Genomic DNA, 24529 nt, shown 5'->3' with positions numbered 1-24529 from the left:
CCACCCCACACGCGGCCCCTGCCCAGGGTGAGGCCTGAGGATGTGCTGACGTGACTTCCAGAGGTTTGGCTGAGAAGCCAGGGCCTGCAGGGAAGCTAAGACCTCTGCAGCCACGGCCCTGGAGGGATGCTATCCCTGCCCTCACAGGGGTGAGGAGGGGCGGTGCAGAGGCCTATCTCTGCCCCTGGAGAATCTCAAAGACCCTTTTAAGCAGCACACACTGCTTGAGCTGAGTGAGGCCCTCAGCCCCTGCTACATATGAATTCTTTTATCCCTCCCAATAATCCTATGGGGCAGGCACCATTATTCTCCCCATTTGGTAGACGAGAATATTAAGAAACTCATTCAAGACCACTGTCCTCTGAAGAGAAAGAGGAATTAAAAATGCTGTTCATTGTGCTAGCCACTATAGTATTGACAGGACTTTTATATGCACCATGAAAAGAGCCACTAATTCTTCTTATATATTATGTGCTGGGCACTAAACTGGGTATTTATGTATAGATTTGAAAATCCTGGCTAGAATTCTTATGACACATATATTATCTTCATTTTATAACTGAGGAAACAGAGGCCCAGGGAGCTGAAGCAACTTGCTCCAGATCACACTGCAGCTGGAGGTGGCATGAGGACACACAGCGAAGCCTGTCTGGGTCCACACCCAGTACCCTCCAGGCTGCGGGTCCAGTGGTGGTGGCAAGGGTGTGAGGTTTAGCACCAAGGGGCTTGCTTGCTCCCTAGTCCCTACCAAGCATTTTACTGTGTGTGTGACCTAAACAACTTGGCTTTCCTGAAGCCTCATTTTTCTGATCAGACAAATGGGGATTATGATAAAAGTGATCGATTTCCTACCGCACCCGTGAGTAGTGGGAAGTCAATGAGACAATTAACACGAAGGTACTTTGTAAACCAGACAGTACTACAGACATAGTTACTGTTATTCCCATTTGTAGATGAGGAAACTGAGGCTTTAGAGAGGTTGAGAGGTGTCCATGATCACCTAGACAAATGTGACAGGGTCAAGACCACCTGTTTTTGAGAAAACACCCAAAAGGACCATTTCTAGGTGGGGTGTGATCTGGAGTCTGTTGTTTACCAGAGAGGAGAGACTCAAATGGTCCTTTGCTTAAAAGGTGTGTGTGGGGGGGTTGGTTGGAGGGGAGCTTCAGAGAACCCCACCTTCGGGAATAAAACTAGGGTGCAGGCATCTGTCCCAGGTAGCATTTCAGAGGACAGTGCAGTATGAGGAGGTGGCAAGGTTCAGAGTCTCAGAAACTTGTCCACATTTATGGTTTAGTTGCCCCCACTGTCTCCTCTGCGTCAGTGGTTCTCCAGCCCAAGCATGCATCAGGATCACCTGGAAGGCTAGGCCCTACCCCCAGGGTTTCTGATCCGGCCTGTCTGCGTGAGGCTGAGAATCTGCGTTTCTAACAAGTTCCCAGGTGATGCCATCGGTCAGGAACCACCCTTCGCACACCACTGATCTAAGTCAGTAAGACCCCCTGGTGAGCAGTGTCCATACGGGTTTGATATGAGACAGAACAAAAGGGCAGGAGGCAGCACTCCTCTGAGAGGTGTTCGTGGGTGACTCCTCTGGGAGCCCCTGGGCGTCTCAGCCTGCAGTGCCCCCCCCCCGTTCCGTCAAAAGCTTCCTCCCCTCCTGGGCTTTCTGGGTCTGTGCTGTCCTGGGTCCCCTGCCCTTTCTTACCTTGGGTGGTGTCCTCCATCTTGATGGGCACAAGGGGACTCTGAGGCGCCGAGTCACCACTCAGGGAGTAGCTGTGCTCAGCCTGGATGCCTGGTGTGGGGGAGTCCAGTTCCATGTCCAGTAGAGGGCTCTTCTCGTCCAGCACGGGGTCATCAAAGAAGCTGCTGAACAGATCGTTGGAGAAGTCCTCCATGTTCTCCGCAAAGTGGTCCAGGTGCTCCGGGAAGTGCTGGGGAAGGAGGAGGGGAATGGGCGCGTCAGCTGAGCTTGGGAAAGGGGCGCAGATGCTGCTGTGGTGGGGGCTCCCAGGCCTGCCACCACCACCACCGTCACTGCAACCGCTCCATTATTCTTCCCGGCCTCATTAATGCACCACCATCGCCACCACCCATATCCCCAGGACCCACTATTATTTCTATTATGACCGTCACTGCTGTCACCACCACCTCTCCCTCCACCCCTGCTGCCATCTCCAGCCTCACTGTCATTATCCTCCAGGTGAGCAATAGCATCCCCAGACCAGGTGACAGAAGACTGGGCTCTCTCATTCTGGCTCTGTGATCTTGGTTCCATCGCTCAGCCCGCCTGAGCCTGTTTCTCCGTCCGCCCTACTTCATGGGAAGACTAAAGAGTGTCTATGCCAGCAAGTTTGCATCCCAAAGGCAATATTGGTGACTTTGGTATCTTTTGCTGGAGTGCAAAGTGATGGGATTATCAAGGCTTCTGCTCCCCTTATTAACACAGTCCCCGCCTGTCCTCGTGCTTCCAGACTCTCTGCTTTCCAAGATGGTCTTTATGCCAAGAGATTCGGCTCTGAAGCCGTGTTACTTGGGTTCGAATCCTGGCCTTGATACTTCTAGCTATGACTCAGTGCTGATGAAACTGTGGGTCGGTGACTCATTTAACGGGTTGTGAAATCCATCCAGTAGGTCACAACCAGGATTTAAGAGAAAATAAAACAGAAAAATAAGAGTAGAAAATACCAGACTGCACTTCACATAGTGAAACTAAATACCTGGTGAGGTTCTTGTCCCAGCTGTGTGTGTGTGTTTGTGTGTGTGTGTGTGTGTGTGTGTGTGTGTGTGTATGGACTCGGTAATGAATCAAATACATTTCTTAGAAACAAAAAAGTCTGAAAAATATTCATCTCTGAGATCTTGGGAAAGTTAATTAACCTCTCTCTGCTTCATTTCCTCTTTTGTACAGTGCGGATGATAACAGTTTCTGTCAGGATTATTGTGAGGATGGCCCTGGGTACATAATAATTACTCAACACACATTGTCTCTTATTATTAATAAAGCACCTGGTGGCTGGTATACAGTAGGTGCTTATTTTTTTCTCTCTAAAGAATGATACACATGTAAGGAAATGTACTGCTGTTCATTATTTACTGACTGAATGCATTTGCTGGTGGGTTGGAAGAGATGTGGGAGGGGGGTTGCTTCAGGTCCTGGAGTCCAACCTGGTGAGTGGTTAACGACTGGCTTCTGGGGTCGAGGTCTGCAGCTGTTGGCCCTTTCTGGCATGGCACACTCAAAGCCTGCCCCAGTCCCGAAGGGGTGAACAGGCAAGCCCTCTGAGACTAAGCTTCAGATTATTTCACTTCTCCATGCCTCAGTTTCCCTATCTGCAGAGGGGAAATAATAGTTCCTCTTTCACAGTGTTGTCATGAAGATCAAATATCTGTTAGGTGCTTAATACTCACTTTCTAGGATTATCAGTGTAAAATGAGTGAAGTACAAATACCACTTATACGTAGAACACACACCCATTAATTCATGTAGCAGAATGGTTCCTCGTATGTAGTGAGTACTCAATGGTTGTTAGCCATTATTAGTATGAAAACTGCAAAACTCTGGGCCTGAGCTGAGCTGAAGAATGAAGAATCAAGGACAAAAAAAAATGCAGAAGCCCATTGACTCAGGTACTCTTTCCCCTTTTCCCAGTTTGCCAGAACTTATCTACCCTACATTTTTACTGTGATTTTAACCTCCCAAAGTGCTTTCATATGCATGATTTGTTAATCCTCATGATTACCTGATGAGATAAGGAAGCTGCATATCTGCATTTGACAGATAGGGAAACTGAGGCCCAGGGAAGCCAAGTATAACAGAGAAGTGTCCACAACCCCTCATTGCCCAGTCCTTCCCCACTGTAGCAGACATTCCTCCATGCAAGAATTGCCTGCTTGCCAGGCTGAAAACTCCCTGAGGCAGGGTCTGTATCTCATTCACCTGCTGGATCCTAGCACCTGGCCCATGGTAACTATTGGTGGAGGGACATGGCCTTGCACCCCAGAGGGCAATGCCATCATTATGTCAATTGTTCATCAGTGCCCGGGGTGAGGCAGTACCAGGAGATACCAGTACTAAACACATCTCTAAGAATAACTATGATCCCACACTAAGGCCATTTACAGGGTACCCCCCCCCCCAACCATCCATCCAGCCCCAGGCAGGACGGTGCTAGCTACACCCTCCGCAGGGCCTGGGCCAGCCCAGCTGGGGGAGCTTTGCCCCTGCCCTCTCTCACAGGGTCTCTCAGAGGCCTGGTGTGGGGCCCAGTGGGAGGGGGTTGTAAGGAAGGGAGGGCAGTGAGTCAGCCACTAAGGTATTCCTCCAGCAGCTGCTTCTCAGGCGATAAGGGTTTGCCAAGCCCTTTCCTGGGGCCTGGGAGAGGAGAAATGTTTCCTCCAGTCTGGGCTGGGGTCCCTGAAGGCCTTAACTCCAGGCAGATGAGCCAGGTCCTTCTCAGAGACCCCTTTCGGGGTGCCCATAGAAACCTGCTCAGGGAGCTCAGCTGGCCCCCTTTTGTGAGCAGCCCCCACCTGCTGGAAACAGCAGCCAAGGCCCAGCAGGATGGAGCTTCCAGAGGGTGGGAGCCAAGTGGAAGGGGAGGGCGGCCAAGGGGCAGGCAGGGTGGGGGTGGAGGACACTCAGAAAACCCGGTCCTCTTTGCTCAGGGCTTCCTTGTGTGCTGGTTGGACCACTGGTGGCAATGGTGGGCATGTCTCATCAGCTCCAGGCCAACCTCCTGCTTGTGGGAGCATGCCAGAAGGGACTCCCTTCAGAGAGCTTTGTAGCCTTATTTCTATCTGGTGCCTGGCTTCTCAAAGCAGCTCACTTATGGTTGGTTTATATCATCACATGAGAGACAGAAGACACCTAAGAAAGCCCATGGTCCTCACTCCCTACCCCCACCCCATTTCCTAAAGAAGAAACTGAGGTCCAGAGAGGGAAAGCCACCTACCCAGGGTCACACAGGGAGTTGATGTTTAGGGAGGGGTCCTCTGAAGCTCTGAAACTGCACAGGAATGGGGGGGGGTCACCTTCTCCTTGTTGTCCTCTCACTTCTTCCACAGCACCCACCCTCCCGCTACCTTGGAAAGCCCACTCTAGGGATCTCAGGCCTACTTAGCTCCAGCATGCCCGCGTTCCCCCCACCCCCAACCACACCCAGCTCTACCTCCAGTTCACAGGCTAAAAGCTGAGGTTTCAAGACTATCCGAAGTGAATTATTGCCCCAGGGGAGGAAGGGGGGGGTAATCTATAAATGGCAGGGAGTCGTGGGTCAACGTTCAGAGCGGGATAGGGTTCTACCGGGGTGGTGAGCGTTCTGGGGTGCCTTGCCAGGCAACCGGGATGGGAAGCCAGAGAAGGAAATATTATGATTTGTTTCCCTCCTCGTTAAAGACTTTTTCCTACAGTCATGCCAATATAAGCTCCTTCTCGGAGGCCACGCGCAGTCGGCCCCGGCTCCTCTCTCTCTCTCTCTCTCTCTCTCTCTCTCTCTCTCTCTCTCTCTCTCTCTCTCTCTCTCTCTCTCTCGGAGAGGTCTCGGACTCTCCTGCTCGCACGCCCGCGCACACCTCTCCTGGCGGCACCCGCTGCCGGAGCCAGGTCTGCCCCAAAAACGTAAAGAACCACCGGGTCCCACCAGCCGCACGCGGCCCGCCAAAGGTTAACGCCGGCGCGCTGTGGGGCGGCCCCGCGCCGGAGTCCGGCCTGCTCATTGGTGGGACCCGCGGAGCTCCCGGCCAATGGAAGGCGGCTGCGGGCAGCGGGCGGCGGCGGGGCGCGAGCGGAGGAGGGCTCTGAGCTTCGCAGACGGCCGGGGCGTGGGAAGGGCCCGCAGCGCTACGTCCAGCTGAGTGTCCTTTTCCGCGCTTGGGGCAGCGGCAGGGACGGCCCCTTGGAGTTTCCAGGGGGCCGGCAGCCCCACGCAGTCCCAAGACCCTTATGAATTGCACGGCCCCTGAGCAAGCGAGGCGGAGGCGGGGGCGGGGGGGGGGGGAGTGGAGAGGGAGGGTCTCCTCGGACGTCCCCGGCTCGCAGGGGAGGCCGGCAGCAATTCTTAAGTTCCTTCGCGGCTCTTCCAGCTCAGCCTCTTCCGTCCCTCTGCGAACAGTCCTACCAGAGGGCGCACTGACGGGGCAGCGGGTCCTTGGTCGTGCGGGGAGTGAGTACGCTCCTGGGGCCGTAACAGGACCCTCTGAAGCTCCTCTCAGTTCCCCTCCCGTAATTTCTCCACTGGGGTCAGTGCAGAGAAGAAAAGCTCTGGGAGTGCAGCTGCCTGCTGAGAAGTGTGTGGGAGAAGGTTCTACCCGGACCTGGGGTAGCCTAAGAGCGCCCCCTTCCTTCCGCCCCTGGCCCCACGGCGCGTGCACCCCGGGCCCTGACTTCTGTCTCTCCCCTCGCTGGCGCTGATTCAATCTGTGCTTGCGGAAAGGAGGGAGGAGACCAGAGTGGGTCCAGGCTGAGCTGTGGGATAAGGAGTGGGGGGGAATCCCGAGCCCGGACATTCCTTCCGAGAGTGAGCTCTGGGAAGAGATGGGAGGAGAGTCCTCTCATATTTCCCCCTTCCCTCCCCCGCAGGCTGCCCCCCCCCATACTGACCCATACATTCCGGGACGGTTACTTGCCTCGTGGTCACTAGAAAATCGACCCCATTTCAAGCTGAAGGGCCACCAGTCTGAGTCAGTGCCGTGCCCTGAGTGTGTGTGTGGGGGGGGCGGGTGGGTGGGTAGGCGCAAGAGACACCAGGGAAGGACTTAGGGGAGGGGAGGTGGGCCCCTGGATATTCAATTGTCAGGCCTTCCCCGTCCTTAAGTATCACCATCCGGGCATTTGGGTTCCCCTTCCCAGAGCCAGAATCAAAGGTCCTCCTGTGAAGGGGAAAAGGCCCTGGACTCAGATTCGGGAGGCCCCAGTTCAAGATCTAGCTGTGCTCTGGGGCAGACCTGGACAGGGGCAGGTGATGTCTCCTTGCCAGGCCTCAGTTTCCCCATCTGTTATAGACTGTGTTCCTGTTGAGGCAGGGGCAGCAGGCAGGGACAGGGTGAAGTGAACTAGTATTCAGAGAGTGGGCTCTTTTCCTCTGTCCTGGCCTCCCTGGGGACTGGGAAGGGATGGAGCCAGTTCTCCAGTCCCTGGAGCCAGTCCCTGAGCCTTCCTGGCAAGGGCATGGGGGTGAAGGGGGGCACATTGTTCCAACCTCCAACCTCACTCTCAACCCCCATTCCCCACAGGCCCAGGGAAGGCAGCTGCTGAGGTTTCATATTTTCCCCCTACCGAACTATTCACCACAGAGCCCAAGTCCAAATAAGCAGAAATGCTTCTCTCTGTGTGTATGTGTGTGCATACGTGTGTGTGCACTCCACAGTCATGGGCTGTGAGGTTCCTTCTTACATAGGGAACCACCACTTTTCTGATACCACACAAAGTAAGATCCACATCCCTGGACACATTCCACATACAGCCCAGCACACACATGCTCAGGGGCTCCCCTAGGCTGACACCGGCAGGCACTAATACAGCCCCAACAAGGACACGCTCCTCAGGTGTGATGAGACGGACACACATTCTCCTATATACACACACACACACAAACGGGCAGCCACCCCAGAGACGGTCAGACACGGTCCTGCACCCTCAGACTCGAACACACACAACATGTCACACCACCAGAGAACTAAATGCTGACTGCGCCAACCCACACGCCTGAGTCATATGACCCCCAGCGAGGGAGCTTTGGGAGTCCCAGGCTCGCCTGGGGCTGGGACAGTGAGGGCTGGGACTGGAGGAGGGAACAACACAGGGGATTGAGTTTTTCCCTGCGTGTGCTGGAGAAAGGAAGGGAGAGAGGAAAGTGCAGGCTGGTTCCCACCACAGGCTGCTTCTGTGTGCTGGAGGGCCTGGGGAGGGCATGCACGTTCTCCTCCTTCGGTAGACCCCAGCCCTGTGGGTGTGGCTCTCCAGTTCCCTCTCGTGACACTGGTAACCCTTTCCTGGCCAGGCCACAGATCCCGCAGGAAAGTGGAGAGTAGGCCTGCAGGTTCCTGGCCAGCCCCTGGCATCTTCTGACCAGCCGGCCCATGTACTGTGGCCCAACCCAGAGGTCAGTGCCAGGTACTGTCTGGGCAGGAGGAAGCGGTGGCAGTGAATGCCGCCGCCCAGGGCTGGGATTAGCTGTGACTGGCACCACTGAGGGCACAGCAGCCCACGGTCTGGCTGCTGGAGATGTTGGTCCATACACAGAGGCCAGAGGATCCCTGTGGGACAGCTCAGGACACTGGAGACTAAGTGGCAGGTCTGGCACTGGGGACCTCTGGAGAATAAGGGCATCTACTCACATCCATTTATTCATCACTTACGTATTCTTTCAGTATGTACGAAGCACCTACTACGTGCCCAGCCCTGTGGCTACAGAGATGAACAGATCCCAATTCCTGCTCACAAAAAGCTTTCTGACTCGTGGTGTGAATACGCCATTGATGAAGGTAAGTCTAAGGCTTGAACTCTGATCCGTCTCCAGAGCGTTCTCCACCTTCCGTTAAGAGGAATCTTCTAACACAATATGACTCATGTGACTACCCCTCTCAGTATCCATCCATGACTCCCTACTGCCCTTACCATAGTCTCCAAGTGCCTTAGTGTAGCCTGTGATGAGCCCGCCATATTGCCTCTGTCTTGCTGTGTCCAGTTCTCAGGTATAGCTCCGAAGCCTAGCACTGGTCCCAGCACCTGGTAGGTGCTCAGGTGTTTGCCAAGTGACTGCCTGATGGACTGAATGAGTGGGTGAATGAAGGAATGTGCCAGTGTGTTAATGGACCAAGGCTTTTTTCTGCAGCTGAGCCTCCAGGAATGCCTGCCCTGAACTCCGCCTCCGTGCCAGCTTGCTCCTGCTGCAGGCAGAGTTTCCGTGCTCCTGGCCGCCTTCCCTCAGCTCCTCCCTAGTGGGGCCTATTGTACCCAGGTTGTTCTTTCCCAAGGCCTTTTTGTTCTTAAGCCCCAGGCAGACCAGTTCCTGGGGACCACAGTCCCCCACTCAGTGCCGCAGGAGCTGCCCCCGGGGTGTGACTAGGCCCCAGAGTATCAACAGAGCCCCGTGGCCACCCGGCCAAGCTGCTCTCCCGGCCCCTGGCCAGCTGGACGCCCTCCGCAGCTGGAGCCTGCCACCCGGCTCTGGCTGGAATTCCCTTGGCCTCTTCCCTCTCTCCAGTGCACTCAGCGTTCGGCCTCTGGCTTCCTCAGCTGTCCCGGCCTGTCTGAGTTGTCCTCGGGTTTTATTTTTGGAAGAAGCTGCATTCTCTCTCCTTATTTACTCCTTCCCTTCAGGGAAGGTGTGGGACCCCTGGGTTCGGCTGGGGATCAGGCTGTGGCTCTAGCCTCCGGGGTTTGGACCTCGCTGGGACTCCAAGGGAGGGGACCTCCAAAGCCTCCAGACCCATCCGAGGCTTCAAAGCCAGCTGCCTCTGTTCTCCTTCCCCCACCCAGTGTGTGACTAATGCCTGCCCCTGCCCTTCTTGAAGAGCCCCACGATAGCCAAAAAAATCATCACCATTTTCAAGCTGAAAAGAATTCTGGCATCATGAGGTCTGTCCCCTCTTACTGACAGAGGCCATGTGGTTCAATGGTCAAGAGCAAGGGAAGCAGACCGATCCAGTTCCATCCTGGCTCTGCTACCTACTGCGTAGCCTTGGGCAACTTTCTGAACCTCTCTGAGCCCCCGTCTCGGCTCTAAAATGGGGGTACTGATCTCTAACTACTAGGTTGCCATGAGGTTTCAACAAATGATGACATTTGTAAAGTGCTTGCCACGATGCAGGACGCGTGGCAGGGTCTCACTGATGTGGAGCTATTATTGTTCCTATTATTATTATTACAGAGAGAAAACCGGAAAGCCAGGGAAGGGAGTGGACTTGCTCACGATCACACAGCTTGAGGTAAGCAGCCATTTCCAGAGACTTGCCTCTGTCTCTAGCTCTCTTCCAAGGAGAAGGGAGGGGCTGGCATCAGCCTCAAAGAGCAATCTCCTTGAGTCAGTTGCATGGGCAAACCCCTGGGTCTTTGGTGTGGGCCTCCTACCACCATGCCTGGGCCCTCCTCTGGGGCAGGCGTTTCCTCCAAGCCCTCAGCGGCCTTGTTCTTGCTCGCTGTGGATGCGGGGTCTGGGGAGGAGACCCCACGGCACTCAGCCCCAAGGTGGACCTCAGGCCAGTGGGACTCTGCGAGGAGGGGGAGTGCTGGGTCCTGACATCACAGAGCAGAGACGCTGGAGCCACAGCCATGCGGGCCAGCTGGGGCCCTTCCAGCACATCCAGATGTCTCAGGAATGTGCTGAGCTGGGAACTACCTCGCTCCTTCCCTCACCACCCCCAGCCCCTCATCCCCTCATATGCTTGCTCAAGCTCTGCCTCCGCCCCACCCCCTCTACCCTTTCTCTTTCATCTCTCCCCGGGAGGCTGTCCTGTCCACAGTCCCTCTGGTACCTTGCCACAGCCTAGTTCCCTCTCAGACCTCTGAAGAGGTCACTGAAGGCAGGAGCTCTTCCCCTTCTGCAGACCCCACGGGCTGACCATGTGGGGTGGGGGGGGAGATGGGAGCCTGAGCTAACTGGGAGGGGAAAGTTCTGAGCAGATAGTGCATGCCAGATCCCAAATGTGGAACTGATTTGCAGCTCTGGGAGAGGAAGGGGTGAAGGCCTTGGGGCAGCAGAGGGCAGGGCTGGGCCTCTTCTCTGGGAGGATGATGAAAGGGGCTCTGGGCATCTTGTCCCAGCTGATGGGTGGGATGGCCAAGGAGGTGAGGGTGCCAGACTGGGCTGGCCTCAGAAGGAGGGCTCAGATCCTTCTAGAGCCCTGGGGCCCTACAGGGACATGCCTTGCCTGAGAGTGGAGGGTCCTGAGCTATAGGAGGGGTAGGGGAACCCCGTTAGGGCCCTGGGGTTGGGCCAGGAGGAAGGACGCGGTTCAGGCTGGAGCTTTCAGCCCTGAAGAGGGAAGCCTGTTCCTTTGCAAGGGTGGAGTTGCCTTGGGCCTCTCCAGGTCAGCCTGGCCCGAGGGCTGCGGATGAAAGAGCCTGATGGGAACTGGTACTCCTGGCCCAGCGTGAGAGTCACATCAGGGCACAGAGTGGAAGGCAGAGAGAAGAAGGGACCTGGGCTTAGCTACTGCCTCAGGCTGCTCCAGACTCAGGGAGGGCCCACAACTCTCTCTCCCTTTGGGGAGGGTCCCTCATCATCCAGACAGGCTGACAGCTGATTCCTAATGGACCCTAGACCTCCTAGCACTGAGATAGTTCAGAGTTGCCGGGACCACTACTTTGTCCAGCTCAGAACTATCACTGGCTCCCTCCTGCCTGCTGAAGAAACTCCCAGCTCCTAAGCATGACATTCCAGGTCTGTTATACATGTGTCTCAACTTACCACTATAGTTAGAGACCCTCATCTTTCTCTTCCCTCCATCCTAGTTGGATGACCACTCCCAGCTCCTCCAAACTGCTGTGAACTCTAATGCCCCAGGGCCTTTGCTGATACCATTCCTTGTGTCTGGAATGCCTTGACCCTTGATCTCCTCATTCCAACTCCTATCATCCCTTAAGGCCCAATTAAAATGCTACTTCCACTAGGAAGCCTTCCTTGGTCACCCACCTGTACCACCTGATGTCCCTCTTGAACTGCTATAGCCCTTACAGACTGTTGGGTCTCTGGTTAGTATCAAGCCTTGAACTCTAAGTAGGCATAATGGGACCCATATCTCCTTCTGAACTTTTACTTCCTTGAGGGTAAGACCCAGGATGGAGTTCATCCCTGAACCCTCTGCTGGGCCTCACAGAGGGCCTAGCATATAGTATGCCTAATAATAATAATAATAATAATAATAATAATAATAGTAATAATAGCTAATATTTATGTCCCAGGCACTGTTGTAGCTCCTTCCATATAGTGTCTCATTCAATTTTCAGAAGATAAGGTAGTACCTTCATTTAAAGTTGAGGAAACTGAGGCACAGAGAAGTTAAGTAGCTTCCCCAGGTTCATTCATTTAGTAAGAGGCTGAATCAGGATTTGAACCCAAACTCTGCCGGGCTCTTCAGCACACATGACAATGTTGGTAGCTGAAGGAATACCAAGGTTGATTTTCTGCTGCCCCACCCCCAACACCCCACCCCCAACACCCAGCACAGAGCCAGGTACAAACTATGGCCCCAAATTCCTCACTATTCTGTGCACTGGGTCCTCACTTGGGGCCCCAGTGTAGCTCATCCCTGGGCATCCCTCTTCTGAGGCCCAGAAAGAGCCTTGAGACGGGATCTGGCATCTTCTGTCTTTACTCAAAAGAGCCTTCCAGCTTCCAAGAGGCCAGATAGGGAAATAAAATCCCTACAACCAGGGCTCATCACAGGAATGGAGAAGCTGGAGCCTTCCTCCAAGGACTGGCCAACGCTGGGGACCTTCCTTTCAGGCCATGACAACAACAATCAGAATAAACCCAGTGGCAACGACTATGATTTATGCAGGCTTTACTATGTGCCAGGCACTGTGCTAGGCCTTATCTAACAGAACCCTCATAAGAACCCTATGTTCTACGCTCTTACTTTATGGATGAGGAAAATCAGCTGGGAGAGGTTCAGGCACCTGTCCCAAGTTCACACAGACGACAAATGGTGAGAGCCAAGATTTGCTCCCAGGTCTGAGCCACTGCAGGAGACCATCAATGGCCATCACACCCCACCTCAGGTATGGCTCAGCTCCCCCGTGTTTCGGAGGTATTAGCAATCTAACCTGTGGACCTGCTGTCTGGTCAGGTTGGGTGTGGGAGGAGGCACCAGGTCTCAGGACATGCCTGTTCAGCATCTGTCCAGAGTGCAGTGGATTCAGGGTCTCTCTAGCACACTGCTCCCCCAAACTCATGCAGCTTTGAGAGACCCAGATATTCAGAGCTGGACCTAGTTCTTCAACTGGGGTAGTGAGTACACATGTATCTATTTTATTATCATTTATAATTCATATGCACGCATCATATATATTCTTTTATGATAGCAAAGGCTATTATGGTAAAGTGAAAGGGAGATGTAGAATTTAGGTTAAAATTCACTATTTCAATAAAAAATAATCCACTTTAAAAAAAGCTTTAATGCTGGGAAGTGTAGAAGTGTCCTTTCTTCCACTATCTGTTCATCTACCCGTCTATCCATCCATCACCCCTCCCCACTCCTTCCTTCTTTCCTTCCTTCTATCCATCCATCCATCCACCCATCCACCCATCTATCCATCCATCCATCCATCCATCCATCCATCCATCCATCCATCCACCCATCCACCCATCCATCCATCCATCCATCCATCCATCCATCCATCCACCCATCCACCCATCCACCCATCCACCCATCTATCCATCCATCCATCCATCCATCCATCCATCCATCCATCCATCCAATAAATAAGCATTTCCTCAGCACTCAGTCCCTATAGCTATAACTAGGCAACAAATAAAAATAATTGTCTGACATTCCTGCTCTCAAAGAATTCTCAGTCCCATCCACCCATCCACCCATCTATCTATCCATCCATCCATCCATCCATCCATCCATCCATCCACCCCTCCATCCACCCATCTATCCATCCAACCATCCATCCATCCAATAAATAAGCATTTCCTCAGCACTCAGTCCCTATAGCTATAACTAGGCAACAGATAAAAATAATTGTCTGACATTCCTGCTCTCAAAGAATTCTCAGTCAAGTTCAGCAATGAGGAAGCCAAGGCCCAGAGAAGGGAAGTGATTTGCCCGAGGTCACACAACTGAGTTTAGGGAAATGGGGTGACGAGAGGTGAGGACGGTCCAGGCAGAGGGGCACACAGGGGCAAAGGCTTGGGCCTGCTGACCTCTGAAACAGGTCCCTTCAATGGCTGGTTTAAAACTGCCTCCCGGCTCTCCGTGAGGGCCTGAAGAGCCTGCCTTACTCCTCTGCTGCTTTCATTTTTGTTTTTCTTTTGGAAAGGGAAAAGGGGGACAGCTGCTGCTGTCCAGCTGTTATGCTGGACCACACAGCCCAGCCCAGATGTGTCAGCCTCTCTGGGATGGGTGAAATGGCTCCTGGGCCAAGAACCAAGGGCCAAAGGCCAAGGGCCAAGGAAGCTGCAATGAGGGCTCTGTCCCAGGAGAGCTGAGAGAGGAGGCAGAGCGAAGCCGGCAGCAGGGAAGCCCATTATTGCCCCAGTTGTCAAGCTGACCTTATTGGTGATATGGTATGTCTAGGTCATGGAGATCAGAGTCTCTGACATTCCAAGGAAATCAATCCCTTTAACATATTTTCTGTGATGGTCAGAGTTCTGGACCATATCTTGTGCCTCCCAGCCTCTCCTGAACCAGACGCCCCCACCCTTACCTTTTCCCCCATCCTGGTCAAGGGTCCTGCCACTTATTCTGACTTTCCCTTGTCTGCTTGAGGGGGTTACACAGTGTTCCAGCCAAAGCAATGCTCATGGTCTTGACTTAACTCCACCCAAATCTTCCTCCTCTATCCTGCCCCCTGGAGCGCAGAGACTTCCAGAAGAACAGCTTGTTCTCCAGCATCTGGAGCTGGTTTCTTGAGGGAGGTTCAGGGGCAAGCCAGGTCCCAGACAGGGATGCTCCGGGAGGGCCTCTGTACCAGGATCTGCAGGAGGCACAGGGCATGGGGAGGGGAAGACACAAGGCGGAGCTGTCCTTCGTCCTCTCCTCTCCTGGCACAGTAGCCAGGCCAGACATAAACAGACCCTCCTGAGGAGTCCTGGGAGCTACATAGAGCAAAGGTCCAAGCTCCCAGGTGAGCCGGGGAGCAGAATCCCAGAGTGAGTCTGAGGACAGGGCACAGGATGGGATGTGGGGCCTCTGCTGGGCTCTCACAGGCCAGGCAACCTGCTGGCTCTGCCTCGAATGCTCCAGACATCCATGGTGCTCTGAGGATGGCAGTGGGTGAGAATGAAGGCGGGCCCCTCTGATATCAGAGAGCCCAAACTTTCCTCACCCTAGAGAGCAAAGTGCAAACCAGAAAGAGAGAGAGAAGATGGTTCTCTCTCCAACTTGACTCACTCCATGGGATCCCTGCCTCCTTTCTAAACTCCGCTGTCTTATCTGCACAGGGGACAATGATACCTCTATGGGCTCAGTAAGAGAGCGCCTTCCAGCAACTCCTTTGCCAGTAGGGATGGGGCCATGAGGGAGGGAGTGTGCCAGGTCGCCTCCTCTAAGAAACCTTCTATGACCTCCATCTCGGCTGGACGCTCCTCCTTAGGCGCCCGCCCTGCTCTGCTCCATTCCGGCGCCCCGTGGGGCTGCTACTGTGGTTCCCTCTTTCTCTCTCTCACTTGGCTGTCAGTGGCTGGAGATCGCTATGCATAGTGACCAGGAAAGCGCTCCTTCAGTGCCCATTTGTTAAAGGACTGGCTGCATGTATTGAAGAACGACCAAGCGAAGCCCCAGCTGGTCCAGGGAAGCCGGAGGGACCTCATCATACATTGGGGTACAGGCAAAATTTTGGGGGATCCAGCATCCCCATCACCCTCTGGGCTGGCCAGGCCAGGATCCTGAGAACCCCAAGGACCCCTCTGGAGTTACCAATACACTTCTTGAATACTCAGGCCTGTCTTTTAAAAAAAACATTCTCCCCTTCTCTTACAGGGACTGCTCTAGTCTGAAGTAATTTTCTCTACAAAGACAGTAAATCCTTGAAATGGAACGAAGTCCACAACAAGGCAACCCAAACTTGGCTCTGTCCTCTGCCTGGGGCCCACCTCAAATAAAGGTGAGCAAAACTCTTATCTCAGGGCAGGACAGCTGGTAAAGAAGTGACTGCCTGCATGTGGTAAGTTTCCATGATCTTTACTGTCATGCTTTTTGTGACAGTATGGACCAACAGAAAAATGTTGCTCTTCATTGCTCCTGAAATAACATGACTTCACATTTTAAGTGACTGAAAATTTTGGACTTGGCTTCTTGTCTTATGATGGAGTTTTACTATATTAAGCACCTATTTTGTACCACAGCACTGGGCTAGGTTTATGGCAATGAACAGAACCGACAGGGTCTCTGTTCTCATGGAACTTGCTTTCTCACTGGAGATGGACAATAAGCCAATAACATAGCTTTACACTGGGATGAGGGCTATGAAGACATCAAAGGTCTGAAACAGAAAATGAGAGGGGGTCCCACTTGAGGTGGTCAGGAGGCTGCTCTAAGGAGGTGGCATTTGGACTAAAGAGATGGGATGGAGAGAACTGGAGGAAAAGCATTCTAGATGTCAGGAACAGCATATGCAAAGGCCCTGAGGCAGGACTAGAGAGACTTCATTTGAAGCTGGATGAGTGTGGATCCATGAGTCCCAGAGCAACCTGAACAAGAGAAGACTGGGAAAGATGGAAGTCCTAGAGCCACTGTTCAAAGATGAGGCCTAAGCCACAAGTTCACATCTGCTGTGGGTCAACTAAGTACACATTATCCTTGTCCAGGGGCTCTGGGGGTCTCTGCCATAGGAGGGGGATGGCTCAAGGCAATGACATCTCATTGGGAATCATGGAGAGCCAGCCCTTCCTGAATCTCAGAGACAGTATGGGTTGCAGGATCCTGATGGCTGGGGGCTTAAGCACCCTTTCTCCTCTTCCATAAAAAAATGTGGGGTCTGGGCTGGGCCCCTTTCCTTCATTTCGCCATCTCTGGTTGAGGCCTACTCTGTGCCAAGCACCGTACTGGGCACTGGGGATCTTGCAGCGAACAAGACAGATAAACCCCTGCCCTCAAGGAGCTTGTGTCCCAGTGGAGGAAACAAAAACAAAACCAAAGACCCCTGCCCCAAACGAACTCAATGTTTTGAGGGAGGGCTAGGTGTCTGGGGAGATCTCCCTTACTGAGTTGGAGCGCTGAGATTTTGGCTTCTTCATTAATCCTTTTTTAGGGGGATTCTAACTCTGAGACCAGAGTGCCTTGGCCCTTAGTCCTGTTTCCTGCTGGTGAGAATTTAAAGAGAAACACACACACACACACACACACACACACACACACACACACACACACACACACCTCCCCTTTTAGGGGCTGTTAAAGGCCCACACACAGACATAGGAACACCCAAATGCACATACTTCTCTAATCTCCCTAATCCCCCAAAGCTGGGGTGGTGGTGGTGGCGGTTCTCTTTCTCTATTTCCCTATTTAGCTCCGGAGAAGCCAGGCTAGGGGCCTGGCTTAGGCCCCACACCTCCCTTCCCTTGGGCTGGTCCCTGGGTCCTAGTCATTCCCACACCTGGCCTCCCCAACTGCTGGGAGGTAAATGAATATACTGGGCAAACATCCTTGCAGCTTCCTGCTGCTCCCCTCTGAGAAAACAGCACTCCTCTTCCTCCTCCTTCTCCTCTCCACACCCTCCCAGTTGGGGCATCTCTGGGATCCAAGCCATTTCTCTCTAGAGAAACTGGAGTCATCCCTTCTCCTTAGCCAGAAGGAGGAGGCAAGAGGCACAGAGACCTAGTATCCCTACCTGGAGACACAACCTGTTCTCCCTCTGGTCCTTTATTCCAGTCTTCTGAGCACCAGACCCTCTCTCCTACTGCCCAGGGGCTGAAGGATCACAGGATGCAAGGGACAAGGGCTCTCCTGTGGTCACATCAGGAACTGTGGGAGAGTGGGGGAGGGTGAGGGAGTAGAAGCCCCCCATATCTGGCAGAAAGGACAGCCCCTTCTGAGGGATGTCTCTGAGAATCACGTGGATAACCTGGGAACAGCATGAAGGTATCTTCATCGAAGGAAAAAGGAAAGCATCCCTGACCCCTCCAAGCACACTTGACTTGAACTGCATACTCATTCTGTCTCTGCCCAAGCGAATGTGTATTTCTTACAGAGTTGTGTCCAGGGTGAGCAGCAGAATTTTGGATTCTTGATTTTTGCGTGGCGCAACAGAGCACACACATTTTCCATGTGACGTTATGGCCTTTATCTGGATTTTTAAGAAGGATAGTGAATACCCTGTTCTCCATCTCCTAGACCGAGAAACACACAGACTCCATCCCTTTCCACCCTTACCTTGGAAGCATTTTCCTACCCTCATGCAGAATGAAGAGGGAGTTGGGGCTTAGGGTTGGTATGTGTCCTGGCTGTAAGGGCTCTTAGACATCTAAGTGGAGGTACCAGAGGAGGAAAGTGACTTGCTCAAGGTCACACAGCAACTCGTTGCTGAGTAGTTCTTACCACCACCCCATCTAGTTTCTGGAACAAGTTAACTATAGAAACTTACCTGCCAGGCATTTTCCTCCATTAATTTTTAATTAATTTTCTCACCACTATGGGGAAGGATCTATACCTCCATTTTTCAAATGAGGGAACCAAGGCCCAGAGGAAGAAAAGCCACTTGCCTGAATTGCCCAGCTGCCTGGTGGCAGAACAGCTAAAACCAAATCTCCTGATTCCCAGCCTGGGAGTTCTTGGTCACTCTTCTTCGAAAACCTTTCCTCTCCCCCTGCCTGGCCTGACCTTGCCTAGGTTCAAGGTCAGGAGTTTCCCCAGCAGGGCTTTCCCTCCACAGTCCCAGTGCTGGATACCACTGTCTGATCCTGCCTCCTTTCCTGCGCTGGACCAAGGCCCAGCTGAGCAGCTGGGGACACAAGGCTGAATGGAGGAGCAGGAAGAGGCTGTAGGCGGCAGAGTTCATTCAGAAGAAAGCCCCACTCAGCTGTTGAGGGCACCTCACGGTGGTGGCGGGGAGGGCTCTACCATCCCCCTTGTCTGTGCAGGTACAAACTCCAACAAACCCCTCTCCCTCTGACCAGTATCTGTTACCAACTCCAGGAGGGATGTACAGAACCCCCAATCCCTGCCACTTTATTCCTAGGATCTGTGCCAGACCATCCTTATAAAGACTTGACCCAACCTCTCCCCACTTTATAGACAAAGAAGCAGAGACCCGGGCTTGCAGTGGGATGCCAAAGAAGAGGCAGGACTAGAACGCTGCTCTCCCCACTACCAGCTCAAGTCCTCTTCCCTCCTCCACTTGGCCTGTGTGCAGAAGTGTGCTCCCTTTGACTGGGACCAGGGGCTATCCTCAGAAAGCAGGGCGACCCAGATCTCCCTAATAGAGGGCTGGGAGACCTCACACCCCATGCCTCCCTGACTCAGGTTCCTGTCCCTTGGCTTGTTTCGCCACCATCAGTTTAGAAGCCTGGGACAACTGAAGTGGAAGTCCAACATGCCCAATCCTTGGAGTCTCTGTGCATTTGGCTCTTGTCTGGCCAAGTTTATCCTGGTCCCACGAGTAGAGGCCAGCCAGCAGAGACCCATTAGATGGGGGTGTGTGTTTGTGTGGTTTTGTGTGTGTGTGTGTGTGTGTGTGTGTGTGTGTGTGTATGTGTGTGTGTGTGTGTATGTGTAGAGAGAATGAGATGGGCAGTTCACTGCATGGGAGATCCCACCAGATTCCCCAAGCTGTCCACATTTCAACCCAGCAGGCCCTTCTGAACCCAAATATTTTCTTGCGTTGCGGAGCCCATGCCCCTCCCCCCAGCAGGGCTTTAGGGCTGAGCCTGAGAGAGGGAGGAAGGGAGGGAAGAAGAGAGAAGAAGCCACGTTTCCTTAGGGAGGGAGGGGAAGAGAGAGAAAGAGGAGGACAAGCTCAGAGACAGAGACAGTCACGAAGACACAGGGAGACATGAGGGACAGAGGAACAGACCTAGAGACACAGGGATGGGGAGAAAGATCTCCCTCCTCCTGAACGATCACCCTGTGCTGCCCTGAGCATCTGAGCGCGTCCGGTCTGTCCCTGGGGACCCTCAGGCCCGACTTGGTGGGGCGGCCGCGGCAGCACCCCTAAGTTGGCAGGACTGGCTCAGAACCCGGGTACGACTCTGGCCCCCCAAGGGGCGTCGGGTCCCTGGTCTTCCGAACACTTCCCTGTGCGCCCCCCAGCGGAGAACCAGCCGCGGAGCCACGGAGGTCCTAAAGGGGGCGCAGGAAGGGGCGCCAACACTTTGCGCCCAATCTGGTCCGGGAACCCCGGGGGTGGGTGGAGGACGGCTAGAAGACATGGGAGGGGAAAGGACTGGTGTCTCTAGGGCTCATATCCAGGGATCGGCTGGCCCCGACGCCTCGACGTCCCCTTCCCCTAGAAAGCCGAGGTCAATGTATCCGCGGATGGAGCCCCTAGGAGGGGTGCGCACTAGGGCAAGCTCAGAGGCTGCGGTCCAGGTTCGGGGTCTAGGGGGTTGTCGAGGGATCTAGTCTCCAAATCTCAGAGCTCTAAACACGTGTCTCTCAGGGACCCTGCACCGAGCCCCCTCCCCCGCTTCTGCCCAGTGTTGTGTAGTCCCGTCCTTGGGGGGGGGGGCAGGCGCGCCGCGAAGAGGGGTGCGGAGTGGTGGAAGGAGGACGCAGACCCTTCATCTTACCGCATTGTTGAGGAAATCCGACTCGTTCAGATCCCCCAAGTCCAGGAAGCTGGATCCGGGGAACAGCCTGTCGGCCGGGAAGGGCTCCAAGACGGCGTCCATCGCGGCCGGCTCCGGAGACCCCCTTCGCCTGGGCTTCCCTCACTCCAGGGCGGCGGCGCGCCTGGCCCAGAGCTCCTGCCTGAGCGCTGGCTAGCGGGCGGGGGCAGGTCCGGGGCAAGCCCCGGGGAGGGGCGGGCGGAGGCGGCGCGGCCCTGGGTAGGGGGCGCCGGGGGCGCGGGGGCCTTAGGGCAGCGGCGCGGAGCTGGCTGGGCTCAGGGGCCCCGGGCGCACCGCGAGCATTTAGCCGACTCCTCCTCCTCCGGCTCCTCCCGGGGCACAGCTGGCTTCCATGGGGATCCTGGGAGTGGGGCTGAGGGCTTGAGGAGCCCCCCGGACAGGGTGGGAGCCCGGGGTGGGGGAGCTAAGCGCTCCCCCGAGACTGGGTGGCTGCCCGGCGCTCTGCTCTCTCTGCGTCTCCCTCTGCACGGCTTCTGTCACTTTCCTCTCTGTGAAACCTGGAACCCCTGGCCTGTTAGCCCAGCTGGCCGAGGCGCCACGCCCCCACATCAATATTCACGATAAATTTCATATTAATGAAAGAGGGCGAGGCCTGAGGAACGGTCCCTCCTCTTTTAAAGGGACATCTACAAGCTAATCTTCCTTGCCAATGTCTTCTGTTCTCTGGAAGATCAAGGTAGGGGCTTGAAGCAAAATTACCCTGGAGCCAATAGCTGTGTTCCTGGAACCTCGGCATCTTGTTGAGGCTTTGCCAATCATTCTCCCATAAGTTCACGAGGGAGCTGAGTTATTTCCATTCTTCCAGCCTATGCTAGAGCCTGAACCAAATCCAAAGTTGGGCAATTCCATCTCCTGGGCCCCTCAACAGATCTTTCAATGGGGAGATTTTCACAGGTCTCCTCCTCCAGGGAGACTTCCCTGGTCTGCAGGATGGAGCAGTTAGCATCCTATACACTCAAGGGACACAGTGTGCTTACCTCCACAGCGGAGAGTCTAATGTGTTATTGTCATTGTTTGCTCACGTGTCTATGACACCCCCCCCCCCCCACTCTGAGATCCTTCAGGGCAAGGACTGTATCCAGCGTTCTTGTGTGTGAAAGGGCCCAGTGAACAGCAGAAATGAGGCAAGGACCCCACTTCTCATCAATCGTCCAGTCCCTCTAATGGCTCAGAGGAGCAAGAAGTTGAAGAACAGTGGCCCTGGAGCTTGCCAGGTGTGGCTGGCTGCACACCCTATGGTCACCAAACACTCCCAGGCCCCCTGGATCCATGACCTAAGTGGCCTGCTCAGAAGTTCAGCTTAATCTCTTGAACCAGCTGATAAACAATCAGCGGCCACCTGAACAAATGCAGGGAGCCAGAAAGGGCACTCCCTCAGAGGGCCGGCACACCGGTTCCTGCCCAGAGGTCATTAATAGGATTAAGTGTGTCCTCTCAGTCTGGGGCTTTTAATTAGCTCAGGAACCAAAAAGCCTTTAAGAAGCAGAGATGTCATTGCAGTTAAGCCAGAATGTCACCGAAATTGCGCTCGCAGTGCCAAGGTGGGCACACACAGTGAGGCAGAGATAGAAGCTGTTTGCTTGCCTGGCGTAGGTAGGCAGGCACGTGGCTTTCCCTCCATCTCATGACCCAGTCGACATAGTTCTGGAGAATAAGGTGCTGACCCTCCAGGCGTCACATGACTATTAGCTCCCAGGTCTCCTGGAGAGTTTGCTTCTGAGAAGCTGAGAATATAGCCCACGCTCTAGGGACTGGTTCAGCCAGCAATGCAACTCCCAGCAGTCAGGGTGGGCCAAAAAGCAATCAGTTAACTCTTAAAACAGTGACAGGTAGAATTAGGGGGCTGAGACCATGGGTATGTTCCTCACATCTGGCCAACTGGGGAACATTCCAACACTGAGAATGTGGCTGATCCTTTTCCAAGAGTGGGGGGGGGGGATGTGCAGTCTCTGGCTGGGCCAACACGCCAGTCTGTGGTGGGTGAGCCTGAGGTAGCAGGTGTCTGGGGTCCTGGTTCCCAAGCTAGAGTCCCTGCGGGCCCCCAGGAGGAACAAAAGTGTCCCTCTGCCTGAGGTTGGCTGGAAATTGTGCCTGTGTTCCTCCCAGCCGGCTCTGTAATTAGAAACAGAGGCACCATTTAAGTGATTGGGGAAGATTATATAGTTTTAGATAAATAGGATTAGAGTGTCCTCTCTTGCCTGATTCTTACCCAGGTGAACACCCCAGGAAACCATTGAAAATAATCCTGGGGAGACATTCTGGTTCCGGCACCTCCTGTGGAGTCTGAGAGGCAGGATCTCCCAGGAGAAATCCTGGGGTTGGGGGGCGGGGGAGGAGGAGAGAAGCGAGGGAATGGGCAGTGCAGAGCCTGGCGCGTAGTAGGAGTACGGTCATTTTTTTTCCTGGGATGAAGGGGATGGCAAAGTCCAGCAAAGACAAGAATGGCAGGGGATTAATCACACATTCTGTAAGCATTACTGAGCATGACGAACAGCCCCTAGACCAGGCACTGGAGGTACAGCGGTGATTAAGAATTTTTCCGCAGTCAATGAGGGAAGAACGGGCAGAAAAAATTTAAGAAAATGATTTCAGATAGTGGGAGGACCACGAAGGAAAGTAGTATGATGCAACTGAGTGGGGAAGGAAGCCCTTTCTGAAGAGGGGATGCGAGAGCTGAGAACGGAAGCCTGAACTGAATGGTAAAAGGGGGCAAAATGGAGGGAAAAGCATTCCAGACAGAGGGAACAGTAAGTAGAAGAGAAAGAGCGGGAGGGGCAGGCGTTGACGTGGGAGTGAGAGGACCAATGTGAAACCCCGGTCCCCTCCACCAGCCTGATACTTAAGGATCATAGGGAGGCTCGAGGCTCTGCTCTAGTCAAGTACTGAAAAGAGCCGTGCTAGTTCAGGTTAGAGGGGCCGCTTGAAGCCTTCTGTAGCACTGCATTCCTGCTGTATCTTCTCTTACGGATTTTCGGATTTTCGGGAGAGGAAATTGCACAGCTCGCTGGGTCTGAAGTTTGGGTTCTCTCCTAATAGGGAGGGTCTGCTCCCTCCCTGAACCTGTTTCCACAACTCAGCCCCTCTCAGGCCTCTTCTCTCCATCTGAAGGGTCAGGGGAAGGAGGCCAAAATTGGCTCTGCAAACACCCGCAATCCAGGTCAAGAAAAGCACAGACCATAACCCCTTCTCCTATGGGCTTAGGGACATCTGGTTGTTGCTCTCCAGCAGCTGTGATACTGTGAAGTGAAATGCATAAAGACATCCCAACCCAGGCAGTGACGCACGGGAGAGAAAGGACAGAGATAAGCTTCCTGCCTGTCCCAGACCCTGAAGGTCAGGTGGGGAGAGGGGCTCCTTGTCTGGCTGAGCTGTGAGCAGGGGTGGTGTGTGTGTATCTGAGGGGGGGGGGGCTTGGGTGGGGACTGCCCCACTTTGATACCCGTGGAGAGTCACTGTCCTTCTCTGGGTCTCAGTTTCCACATCTATGAAACGGGAGATGTGTTAATGACGCAGAGGGTCCGGTCCTCTCCTAGGACCTTCTAAGCATGCCTATGCCAGGATGGGTCTTGCCGGAGCGTGCAGGTGGGAAGGGGTGAAAAACCTGCCTGCTTGGGAAGCCTGGCACTCCAATATTCCAGGCTCCTGCCCGGAGCCTCCAGAAGGGTGCAAGGCTGGGTATTTACATTCGGCAAGCAGGCCCTGGGTGGTGGTGAGAAGGTCACCCAAAGTAAACCTGCCTTGTTTGCCTGGATTGTAAAGGGAAAAACACTTTGGCATACTCTAACAGGAACTTCTGAGAAATGAAAACATATTCATCCTGGAGATTAGGCTGACTTCCGGGGAACAGATGGGGCCCTTTGTTCTCTTGTGACTCCCTAACATGGGCTGCCCAGCTGCTCTCCCCGTGCCCCCTGCTGGGGCGAGCCATGGAGTCCCTGGGGTGGCACCCTGCCCCGTGGGGGGGGGTGGGCTTCAGACCCAGGCTCTCACTCTTCCCCACCCCCTTGGCCTGTGGTTCCTTCACTGCTCCACCCTGAACCATAAAAATACCTGAAATCTATCGAGCA

The 24529-nt window shown here is 54.1% G+C and overlaps 1 protein-coding gene across 1 annotated transcript in view; it reads right to left on the bottom strand.

Moving 5' to 3' along the window:
- Nucleotides 1-20976, bottom strand: part of CREB3L1 (cAMP responsive element binding protein 3 like 1) — a 34915-nt gene extending 13939 nt beyond the window's left edge. The window contains exons 1-2 of the mRNA XM_045808727.2: nucleotides 20403-20976; nucleotides 1709-1937 (exon numbers count right to left, since the gene is read on the bottom strand). Coding sequence (XP_045664683.1) covers nucleotides 1709-1937; nucleotides 20403-20504 — 331 coding nt within the window. The 5' untranslated portion in view covers nucleotides 20505-20976. The remainder of the gene's footprint in view (nucleotides 1-1708; nucleotides 1938-20402) is intronic.
- Between the last annotated feature and the right edge of the window lie 3553 nt (nucleotides 20977-24529).

The sequence above is a fragment of the Ursus americanus genome, chromosome 24 (genome assembly GCF_024610735.1).
Source record: "Ursus americanus isolate L20-20 chromosome 24, mUrsAme1.1.p, whole genome shotgun sequence".
In the NCBI taxonomy this organism is placed as follows: Eukaryota; Metazoa; Chordata; class Mammalia; order Carnivora; family Ursidae; genus Ursus; species Ursus americanus.
This window is presented reverse-complemented; position numbering and strand designations above follow the sequence as displayed.